Raw genomic sequence first — 12413 nt, forward strand, 5'->3', positions numbered from 1 at the left:
CCTGGAAAAAAAACCGGACCCGAAAACCCGAACCGGAACCGAGAACCAAATGGGTACCCGATAAACCCAAAATACTAGTTATATTTTTTTTTATAACATAGTTATTCAAAGTTACAACTTAAAATTCAAAAATAGTAGTTCTTCCTAGATCAAAATACTCAAAATAACCAAAATTATATTGAAATGTTTAGCTATATTTTTTAAAAAAATATATTGAAATGTTTAGCTATATTTTATTTTAATATTTAACATTAAAATTTTTGGATAATCGGAATAAAATTCAGGTTATCGGGTAAAATTTCGGGTAATCGGGTACAAAAAACCCGAACCCGGATGATATCCGATTTTTTCGGGTATTTATAGGTTTTGAAATTTTAGACCCGAACCGACCCGAATCCGGTAAGACCCGAACCGAACCCGAACCGATATTTTCTGTTTACCCTATTGGGTCCTAACTCCTCTATCCGAAAAACCCGAACCCGATCGGTTCCTACCCGAACCCGACCCGAGTACCCGAATGCCCAAGGCTACAAAATATCACTGATGCAGCCATAAGCACCGTTGTAGCAACCATTACCCGCCACTCACGCATCAGAATTGCCGGTGGTCGTGTTGTTAGGAACTTAGGCGGTCAGTGGAGGTGATTTCTTGGTTATGATTTTCCTTAATTATGGACAAATATATAGTACGTTTTGGTACATATACTATTTGTTTTATATTTGTTTTAGAGTTCAAAGGTTCAACCATTTTGATATACGAGTCTTTGAAAGTTGTTTTGTATCTTTTTGTCGATCGAAGATAAATTTACAAAAGTGGGGACTTGAAAGATTTCTTTTTTGTTTTTGCAGTTCTCCGAAAGAGAATTTGCTCTAACTATAAAACGGCGGCGCGTGGGCCGCTCTCAACAACATAAGATGAAATCTCAAATAAGTTTTGGTTAATCAATAAATTGGTGTCGGTCTTCACCAACTTTAACTCTCCCCCTTCTCTCTATTTCACACGTCTCAAACAACTTCTTCTACAATTAATTATTCTCCCTAATTAAACAAACTTCGATATCCACTTTATTGGCACTATATATCTCCATAATCACTTCCTGACGAATTAAGAAGATTTACTAATTAATTTACATGACAACAGTTATAGTCACAGATATTGTTATCTATTATGCTTAGTGTTCTTTTTTCTCTCTTACCTTTGAAAAATCAAAGCACATATATCTCTTTGGCATACTAATATCAAACCACCACAACAACAAAATCATGCCCATTCTCTCTTGCTTCTTTATATAAACAACACTCCCAAAAGTATTCACCAATCCATATCCATTCTCACCTTCCAAAACTCCCCCCCCCCCTCTCTCTCTCTCTTCTCCTCTCTCTCCGGCTTCTTCACTAATGGGGGCTGCTCAGGAGAAGCGGCCTCGTTTCGAGCCGATATCAAAGTGTGACATTAAGGACCGGTCGAACCAGACCGTAGCCGCTGATCTAGACGGGACACTACTCATCTCTCGTAGCGCCTTCCCATACTATTTTCTCGTGGCCCTTGAAGCAGGAAGATTGCTCCGAGCGTTGATCCTCCTCGCGTCCGTACCGTTCGTTTACCTTACGTACTTGTCTGTCTCCGAGACTTTTGCCATCAACGTCTTCGTCTTCATCACCTTCGCGGGTCTCAAGATCCGAGACGTTGAGCTAGTGGTCCGCTCCGTCCTTCCGAGGTTCTACGCGGAGGACGTGAGGCCCGACACGTGGCGTATCTTCAACACATTCGGGAAACGGTACATAGTAACGGCGAGTCCTCGAATCATGGTCGAGCCGTTCGTCAAGACGTTCCTAGGAGTCGATAAAGTTCTTGGAACAGAGCTAGAGGTATCAAAATCGGGTCGGGCAACCGGGTTCGCAAGAAAACCCGGTGTTCTCGTAAGCCAACACAAACGCGACGCTGTGCTGAGACAGTTTGGTGGCCTTGCGTCGGATTTACCTGACTTGGGACTCGGCGACAGCAAGACGGACCACGACTTCATGTCCATCTGCAAGGTTATTTCCGTCAATACCTCTTTTTTAAATTTATTTGTCGCTTTCCATACTTCTTACCATCTACCTTACATTAAATAACATAGAGGACGTTATTATGAGTGTATATAATATATGTGTCCGTTCTTGCAGCTTCTTTGGTATAATAATTATTGTGTTGTCCTATGGAGTTTACTACCATTCCTAATAATTTTGGGCCAATCATATTTATGCCTTTTTGGTGTGGATCAGTAAATGGTGATAAAATTAGGTCCATTACTATTAAAAGCATATACTCCATTTTTATGAGGAAACCAAAAAAGTGGGTGTTATTTTTCTAAATATCTGTTGTTATTAAAAGGCATAATGATTTACTTTAGATGTTATTTTACTATAACACCCCAAATTTTAATTTTTTTTTTAAAAGACATTAGCCATTTACTTAATTTTACTTTCCTATCAACCTATATAACCCTTTCTTAATTACTTTGGTTTTTTATGCTAATAGTTTTTTTTCTTAGATTTTTCGGGTACTTTTCAAGTGAATTTGGAAACCTGAAATAATATAATAACTTAGGTTCCTCATACACGAACCACCAGTTTTTTTTTTCTTCATGTAAAAGCCATGATCATATCTCTTTTTTGGTTCTTTTTCGGTCTACTTTTATTTATTTTTCGCTCTACTTATATTTCATAAACTTCAAATCAGTTTTCTTGATAAACTAGTATATAAATAATCATATGTTATTCTAGATACATGTTTTTCCAACCATCAATAAGTCTGATAGTACACACGTATCTCTTGTGACTTGTGACCACTTTGCTGTCAACTCTCCTAAATAATTAGAGAAATATGAACAATATATGCATGGTACTAAAAAATTACGTACAACTTACAAGTTACAACCACTTTTGTACTTTAAAACATAGTAATTTACGTACTTTTTTTTCTATTACTCACTGCAGGAAGGTTACATGGTGCCACGTACGAAATGCGAACCATTACCAAGAAACAAACTCTTAAGTCCCATAATATTCCACGAGGGCAGATTAGTCCAACGACCAACGCCGTTAGTTGCTCTACTAACTCTCCTCTGGCTTCCGGTAGGTTTCGTCATCTCTCTCATCCGTGTCTACACGAATATTCCGTTACCCGAACGCATCGCCCGTTACAACTACAAGCTCACTGGCATCAAGCTAGTCGTCAAAGGCCACCCTCCTCCACCGCCAAAACCCGGCCAACCAGGTCACCTCTTGGTCTGCAACCACCGCACCGTCCTCGACCCGGTGGTGACAGCTGTGGTGCTCGGTCGGAAAGTCAGCTGCGTCACTTACAGCATCAGCAAGTTCTCTGAGCTGATCTCACCAATCAAAGCAGTTGCGTTGACTCGTCAACGTGAGAAAGACGCAGCTAACATCAAGCGTCTATTAGAGGAAGGTGATCTCGTGATATGTCCCGAGGGAACCACATGCCGTGAGCCTTTCCTTCTCCGGTTTAGTGCCCTCTTCGCTGAGCTCACGGACCGGATCGTTCCCGTGGCGATCAACACAAAGCAAAGCATGTTCCATGGTACAACCACACGTGGCTACAAGCTTCTTGATCCTTACTTCGCTTTCATGAACCCGAGACCGACGTTCGAGATCACGTTCCTCAAACAGATTCCGGCCGAGCTGACGTGTAAAGGAGGCAAATCGCCGATAGAGGTGGCAAATTACATACAAAGGATTTTGGGAGGAACCTTAGGTTTTGAGTGCACCAATTTCACAAGAAAGGATAAGTACGCGATGCTCGCTGGTACCGACGGTAGGGTTCCGGTGAAGAAGGAGAAGACGTGATTATTATTGATCGAGGAAAAGGAGAAAACGAAGAAATAATACAAAGATGTGAATCTTTTTAATTTGAATGGTTATTTATTATTATTTCAAGGGGCAAAGAATTGATAAGTTTGGTTTTTGTTGTTTCTTTTAATATCTTCTCTGCTTCGATGAATGTTTCTTCAAGTTTTACTTTTTAGTACAAGAACAGTTTAAGAAAAGGAAGAGAAAAAAAAAACCTCGGTATGGATGTGTGGTTGTATATAATTTTATTCGTTAGAAAATTAACGACGTGTAAACATTACTTTTCTTATAATGTTTAGTGGATAAATTAAGTTTCTTATAACTATGACCGCTTGTGAGATGAACATTTTGTACGTGCGAATGTAATATCACAAGTGATAACCACTGACACTAAAATGGACGTCTGAATGTAAAATCATGGATATGTTATATCCATTAAAAATCAATTTAATTTTACTTTCATTTATTGATATAGTAGCTACTATACCCCGATCCTGATCATGTCAGGAATATGTACAGCAATGCAATTAATTCACAAGTTATCGATGCATTTCAAGCTAAAAAAAGTAATTTTTAAAATACCTTAAAGCCTAGATTTACACTTCTGCTGTCTGTATAATAAATTTCCCGTTGTTTAAGTATCATTTTAGTTGATTGATATATTTACCAGTAATCTCATTAACACATACTATCAATTTAGTTGACCAATCTAGTTAGGTGGATCATAAGTTCATTATTAGGCCATACCAATATGTATGTTTTATGCAAAGTACGATCTAGAAATTAGATACTAGCATATTCTATTAAAGTTAGCTACAGCTCTATAAGTGGGACAATGAATAGATAATCAAGATCTATGTCCGATGTCGGGTCTACTAAAAGTGACATGATTTTGACACGGCCTAAATTACATAACGATGGGGTATCTACTTAGACAGCGTCTTTAATATTTGAACAACCGGTGGCTGCGATTGGCAGACTCTACTTTATGTGAAATATATATTAATTCCCCCCAATCCCAATTCTCTTTTTTTTTTTGCAAGTTTGCAACCCAATTGGTTCCAATCAATTCCCCAATCTTTAACCTCTCTATTTATTGTCTTCTGATATGGTGCAATAACTTCGGATCATATTATGATTAGTAGCTCGTTCAAACAAGCAACAAATAAGGAGTTAGCAGCAGCTTTTCCTATAGCCAAAAGAGTCTACAAACCACAATCTCTAGGAAAAGGATGGAACAATGCAAAATTATTTTGTTCATGCAGACAAAATATTTGTCAGATTTAATAATTTATTGTTGCCAATTATTTTATTTTTATTTTTATTTTGTGACAACGACATAATATTTTCCATAATTTGTTGTAATTTGATTATTTGATGAAATATGAGCATTCAATATTGGGTTTGGGCTACACTAGGCTTGAAGGCCCATTAAGTAAACCTAGTTTGATCCACACAATATATATCAGTCAGGCTTCAACCCTAGGATTGTTGGCGGTACGCGCTCATTGCCGTTCGTTTCAGTAATCACCGGCGCTTCTCTCTGTGCTTTTTCTTTAAACTTTCTCCTTACTGTGTCTCTCCTCGTAAACCATGAGATTATCCGGCGGTAGAGTTTTTGACTACGGCCAGACTCTTTTCACTTCCTCCATCGATGTGTAGATCTTTTTTTTTTTGCTTGTTTCCACAAGAAACAAGAAAACTATTGTAAGTAACAGTGTTTTGAATGAAACAGAATTATTAATGAAGATGATGAAGATGGTGAATCGAAGAAGATGATCAAAAATATCTGATTATTTTCCCCAATTCACCACCTTCATCATCTTCTTCTTCTTCTTGATCGATTCTGTTCATTCAAAACTCTAAAAGATAAGTTTTTATATATATGAACTATTGTAAAATCTGTCTTTTTTTTTTTCCTTATTTTATTGACTCTTGTTTGGCCGTCAAGTATATGTTAACTATATATAGCTTGTTATGAACTGGCAAAAGTCCTGGTCTCCTACAAAAATTGATACTTTTATCTTTATATTTTATCTGTATTAATATAACAGAGTATCTTATGATAAGAATATTTGAAGCCGGTGTTGTAATATTTATTTAGAATATACAAGCACGTCTATGCCTCCATTAGCCTTCTGTTCATTTGTCCAGCTCAATTTTGATCAGTACCTACAATTCTTGATTTCATAGCTAACAAAAAGTTCTGTTTCTTGGTAGCATTGTTGTTACTTGTTAGTCAATGATTTTTGTATCCACATGAGAAGTAATGGCGTCTTTTCTCCGAGTCATTGGTAAGTGTTGAGATGTGGTTTCTGCTTTTTGATCTTATTTGATAGTTCACCACGTTGCTCCATTGATCATTTTTAGTCAATTCTTGAAATTCCTAGTTCGTTTTTAAATGGTTTCTTGATTATTATGTCATCTCAGTTCTATCATGGGCTTTTACGGTTGCGTGGTTTACTCTTTGGATGTTGATGCTATACTTAACGAACGAGATGAAGCTAAAGTTCACGGACGCAGCTGCAGTTGTTAATGTCTTCGCTGGTGTATCAGCTATTGGTCATCTTGGCATGCAGTTTTTAGTTGATGCATTTATTGGTCACTTTTGGATGCTCTGTCTCTCTACTTTAGCATTCAGTTTCGTAAGATCTTGACCACCTCTTTAAACTTAGGCTATCTAGTATATATGATTGTATTCTTTGTTAGAAGTGCAATTTACACTCTGTCATGGTTCAGGGCTTTGGTTTCTTGGCAATATCAGCGTCACCAATACTTTCTGGCGATGGACAAAAGGGACTATTCTACATAGCCCTAACAGTTATATCCGTTGGTATATTTGGACGATCAATCTCTTTGGGAGTGTTTACAGAAGACCAACTAGAAGACGGTAGGAACAAGGGATCTCCCGCTAAGCTCGTTAGCTTTGTCATTGGTAATGTGGGGAATTTTGTCTTCTTGTTACTTGCTGCTATTGCAATGCCTCAGATAAGTCCGTGGTTTGTAAGATTCGCCATCCCCGCTGGCTGTGAGGTGTTAGCAATGCTGATCTTTATGTCCGGTGCACGTTCATACAAACGGGAAATACCAAGTGGAAGCCCTTTGACAACTGTTCTCCGGGTCTTTGTTGCTTCTGTTTCCAAAATGTCGTGTGCATACCCGAACAACTCAACGCATCTCTATGAAAAAACCGAGTGTGATCTAGATATAAAGCCCCACACAAGTAGCTTGAGGTAAAGTTCACCTCACTAAGAGTAGTTACAAATCCCACATCGGATCCCTAACTTGTGTTGCTATGTGCCTATGTATGTAACTCCTAAACCCTTGATTTTTTTTCAAATACAGGTGCCTAGACAGAGCTGCAATGATACTACAAACCGAGTCCTTGGAGCAACAGAGGAAAAACAGATGGAAACTTTGCCGGGTGACAGAAGTGGAGCAAACCAAAAGCGTGATACGCACGGTTCCATTGTTCGTGACATCTCTCATTTCTGGGATTGTCTTCTCTCTCGGTAACACTTTCTTCCTTGAACAAGCAAACAATATGGACTCCACGTTCGGATCATGGAACCTCCCTCTCCCACTCCTCTTACTCTTTAGTGAAGCTGCAAGACTAGGGTCCCGAGAGCTATGCGTCATGGCTGCAAAACGCACCCACGGCATTGACACCGAATCAACGAAACAAACCAAAACTCCATATGGTATACCAGTCTCGATCATCCTATCGACATTCTGCTGCTCCATTGCTGCACACGTTGAGTCTAGGAGGCTCAAAGTGGTTAGCACTCAAGGTTTGGTGTCTGAAACCGTACCCATGAGTGTTTTCTGGCTGCTCCCACAGTACATTCTGCTCGGGTCAATTACAGGAATCTACGAAAACAGTTTTGCTCTTTACCTAGAAGAAACAGTGCCTGATGAGTTAAGCCAATACATGGTTCTGCTAAACGTGGGGGTGTGCGGCGTCGGGATCATGAGCAATATAGCTCTTGTTAGTGTGGTGGGCAGAGTAACCGGAGGCAAATGGTTTCAAGAGACGATAAATAAGAGCCGGTTGGATCATTATTACTGGGTTTTAACAGTGCTTTGCATGTTCAATCTCTTGTTGTATTTCTCTGTAACGTATAGGTACACAAGGTGCTACAAAAAAGATGGTGCAGAACAAGAAAACGTTAGATAAAAAAGATAGCTTTTGTATAGTACACTTGTTGTATGCCCAAGATTTTTCATTTGTATGTATGTACTGATAGGCCCATGAGAGCTAGAAGAGGTGATTAATTGTGTTCTGGCTTTGAAAAACATGAAAATAAAATGAGTCATCTTCTATCAATTTATTTCTCCAAGTCATCTTAGACACTTGATCATTACCATAACCAAATTTTGTAGGACCATTACACTGATAACAATTACATGGTACATTAACTAACTTTAAAACTGACCATTAAACCTTTCGATGACTTTTTAAACACGGATAAAATTGGTTTATGGAAAAGAAAAGAAAAAACAAATCCAACATTAAGAAAAAGAAAAAATTCAGTGCAAAATAGATTTACAAGAATAATTGGGAATCAACGGTCTTCCTTCAAAGTCAAATATGCAATTATATGGAGATACTTCTCGTTACTCACCAAAGGCATCAAAATGGAACCCACCAAAACATCAATTTAAAGAACAAATTCACCAGTAATCTGAAAAAAATGCTTTATAGAAGAAAAAAAATGTAACTGATTTAATAATATGGCAGTTATTCTAAATCCTATTGGATACCTATAGATCTTATGCTCAACTTTTGCCTGGGTTAAATTTTAATTAAAATGATTTTCTTATTTTAGAATATTATTATTTTAGTATCTTATATGTGAAGGTTAAAATAAACAGTAATTTTAATTTTCTTTCCTACTATGTTTTATGGTTGAAAAGAAAAATACAGTATACAGTAGCATTAGTATGATAATTTAATATGAGCATTTTTACATATAAAATAATAACTATGGAAATGTAACTAATTTTAAAAAATTGCAACTTGGTGAGGAACAAAAGCATATCAATGATTGTGGCTTTTTTATTTATGGTCTATCTTTAGGCTCTATATAGATTCTCATTCTCTTGTCAACTTCGAACTTCAGACAGTACTATTAAATAAAACAGTTGGGAAATATATAAAAGTAATTAAAAACTAAATTGTAGTACTAATTACTTCAGAAAAAAGTTTAGATGTTCCTAAGAAAGAAGGCATCATTATCAGCAGCACAAAGCCAGGTTTCGATTACGGATTTGTCACCACAACAAGTTAAAAATATCTGTGATTAGTGGAAAACCCACTTTATATAACTTTTGGCTTCATATTCATAAATAGATAATTCATTCTAAACTAGTACACCCCACTTATAACCAATATCTTTTCTTTTTGCATTGGTTTATTTACTATAATTTTTTCAACCTTCACACTGAGACTTGATAGGCACCTTTATACTGTAGATTTGGCACAAATTGATGAGATTAAACAAAAAAAGTGGTAAAAATATCTAACAAATTGTTAAAAAATCATGATTCATTAATTAAAAAGCAACCAGTACTGAGGGTGAAAAATTGTAATAAACGGCTACATGACACAGTATAAATTATCATAAGCAATTTGAGCTCATAAGAGTTCCAAATCACACAAATAATCACTTAATTAGTAATTAAAATAACCAAACCTAATTAACTTGTTGAAAACTCGTTGAATCAACCACGAAAAAAATAGGGTAAATAAAACAACAAATAGTATCTTCGAAAAAAAAGAAAGAGCAGCTAATTTTTTTTTTTTTTTTTTTGTATATGCACTCGAATTAAGAAAAGCGAAATAGCAAAAAAAAAATATATATTAATGGATTATTAACTCGTCGTAAAATAACTTCTCTGAGATCTTCACCGTGTGCTACATTTGGAGATACGCATTGTACGATTCGAATTGCGATGCGTTCAGAAAACTCTGCTCCTGAAGTTTTGCCATGTACGGCGTCGATGACATTCCAAGTAGCGTTTCAGGAAACGCGTTTTGGTTATAAAACGCAGCCACTGTTTCATCGTAAAGCGGTTGACCATCCCACTCCGACGCCTCCTGCTGGCTTCCTCCTACCGATGGCGGCGAGCATGGTGCGTTTGCGGTTACGTTATCGGTGGCTGCCGCGTCAGGAGAGTCAGGAATGTTGACGGTGGTGATATCGTGGATGCTTGATCGGCGTTTGTCTTTGCCACCGTTGACTTGCCTTATGAAATACTTCTGAGCGTGACTCGCGACTTGCGTTGGCGTCCGTGTGGTCACGAAGTTGCGAGCTATGTTTCTCCAATCTCCTTTTCCATATTTCTTCAGACCCATCAGAAATTGTCTGCATAATTCATAAACCAAACCCACTCTTAAAAACACAACATTGTCAATAACATACATTCTAACAACTTCAACTTAATTATTAGTGTCACAGCGATCGACACAATATTAATACATGTTACAGCTAAAATAATAAATTTCATGTGTGATGTTTATACCGTTCTATTAGATAATGTGCGTGCGTATAAAACAATTAACCGCACCTATAGACACCAATTAAACCATTCCACACGTACAAGACACCAATTGTGCGGAGAATATGAAATTTTGCTCTTTGTATATAGTTTTGCTTACCAATTTACAAACTCGATACAAGAAAAAAAAAGATATTATTTTTGTGATATATATATATATATATACAAGTATGTATCTACAACAAAATAATGTGCGTGTGTTCTGTCTCTCTGTCTAAAACCCATACGTAGGTCATATAGACACGCACTAAAGATACAATTGTTTTGGTGGACGACTATATATATGTCTTAATATTATAGAATACATATATACGAATAAGCGTATCTTTATATGTTATACGTATACATAAACACGTTTCCAAGAAAAAGACGTACGTATATAGTATTAATTATAGAATAAAGTGTAAAAAAGGGGTCCAAATCTAGAGAAGAAAAGCATTGACGTTAACGTAGAGATCACACAGATGAGTTAGTTTTTTTTTTACCTGTGTTCTTCTTCTGTCCATGGAACACCTTTCTTCCTCTCATGCTCCGCCGTTCGTGCAGCGGATCCTCTCTTTCCTCCGACGGCGGCGGAGAAGTAATACCCGTTCATGTTAAACCCATTGTTACCAGCTGCAGCAGCAGCTCCATCGTAGCCACCCCAATCGAGTGTGAACGAATCAGAAGCGTAGCCAGGGATAGGGATAAGACCTGCTTCGATATCGCTGACGTCTTCTTCGAGCTCTCTGTATTGTTTGATCACATCTCCAACGTTTTTCCCTGGAAGCATAGCAGCGACTTTGACCCATCTGTCTGGTGTATCTTTGTCGTAAAAGGCTAAAGCGTTTTCGAATTTCTTGTTTTCTTCAGCTGTCCATTTGGTTCCTCTGCTGTTCTCTTGGAACAGCCAGTTTGATGTCTCTAGATATGTTGCTGGTGACATAACTTCGATTCCTCTGTTCATGTTTTTTTTTTTTTTTCAACGATTGTTGATTCGAATTTAGGAAAAGAAAAAAATATGTTCTTAGCAAATGGTGGAGCTTAAAAGAGAAAGAGAGAGAGAGAGTTTGATCTGTCAAAATGGCATTTTTATGGGAATGGAATCTGAAGAGAGATAAGCAATATAAAGGTTTGAGAATCTAAGGAGGAGATATAAAGGGAGCTGCTTTTTTTATTTCCAGACTCTAAGGACAAGAAGAAGAAGGAAAAAAAGATTCGATCTTTGAGAGTTGTTGTTGTGTGAAGGATATAAAACCTCTTTTACCAACTAAATCCTTAGTGGTCAGATCCGAATCCAGAGAGAAAGTAAAAAAAAAGTAAGAAAAAAAAACAGGGGAAAGGACGACCAAAGAAGGAAAACAGAGGATCTGGGATTTGGAAGCTCTCTTGGAAACTGGCAAGAAACACAAATAGAAGAAAGTGATGAGAAAAAGGACCAAAACACACAGAAGAGAGAAGAAATGGAGAAAAAACTTCAGGTGGGTTCAGAGCAAAGAGAGAGATTGAACAAAACCCAAACTTGTTCTTTCTTTCTCCCAAACTCTCAAGTCTGAAAAGGAAGAGAGAGAGAGAGAGAGAGAGAGAGAGAGAGAGGAGAGAAAGAGAAATATGTAAATGAAACAGGAATGATCTGAGAGTGAGAGGGGAGTTAAAAAGCTGTTGAGCTGTGATTGTCTATGTGTATTTCCCAGACAACAATTTCTGGGCTTTGCCTTTTTTTTTCTTTTTTTTTTTCTTTAATTATTTATTTATTTTAAGATCTACGATTAACTTATAGTACTATTTATTACAGTGCTAGTAATTTTTTTGAATTGCTTGATCAAAATAAACATTTCCGAGATTAAAACAAGTTTACTTCTTGAAAATAAGAATATTAGTCACTTTTAATAATTTTATGACTAAAAACAATTATGCTAAAAGGATATTATCAAATGACATTTTTTATGTTGACATGTGTGTGAGAATTAATGCTAGTTGTGTTCTCCTAACCTGCAAAATTAATAATAAAAACACTGCGTA

At 37.0% G+C, this 12413-nt stretch overlaps 3 protein-coding genes across 3 annotated transcripts; 2 read left to right on the forward strand and 1 right to left on the reverse strand.

Annotated features, from left to right (window-relative positions):
• LOC104785665 (glycerol-3-phosphate 2-O-acyltransferase 6-like) lies at window positions 1118-4140 on the forward strand. The gene is made up of 2 exons (XM_010510924.2): window positions 1118-2036; window positions 2979-4140. The coding sequence occupies exons 1-2, from the start codon at window positions 1398-1400 to the stop codon at window positions 3846-3848; spliced, it is 1509 nt and encodes a 502-aa protein (XP_010509226.1). The 5' UTR covers window positions 1118-1397; the 3' UTR covers window positions 3849-4140.
• Window positions 5968-8122, forward strand: LOC104785666 (protein NRT1/ PTR FAMILY 5.5). The gene is made up of 4 exons (XM_010510925.2): window positions 5968-6145; window positions 6282-6496; window positions 6591-7084; window positions 7197-8122. Exons 1-4 carry the CDS (start codon window positions 6121-6123, stop codon window positions 8026-8028), a joined length of 1566 nt encoding a protein of 521 aa, XP_010509227.1. The 5' UTR covers window positions 5968-6120; the 3' UTR covers window positions 8029-8122.
• Window positions 9506-11958, reverse strand: LOC104785667 (transcription factor DIVARICATA-like). The gene is made up of 2 exons (XM_010510926.1): window positions 10898-11958; window positions 9506-10219 (listed from the first exon to the last, which is right to left on the reverse strand). Exons 1-2 carry the CDS (start codon window positions 11356-11358, stop codon window positions 9769-9771), a joined length of 912 nt encoding a protein of 303 aa, XP_010509228.1. The 5' UTR covers window positions 11359-11958; the 3' UTR covers window positions 9506-9768.

Source organism: Camelina sativa, chromosome 5 (genome assembly GCF_000633955.1).
Source record: "Camelina sativa cultivar DH55 chromosome 5, Cs, whole genome shotgun sequence".
In the NCBI taxonomy this organism is placed as follows: Eukaryota; Viridiplantae; Streptophyta; class Magnoliopsida; order Brassicales; family Brassicaceae; genus Camelina; species Camelina sativa.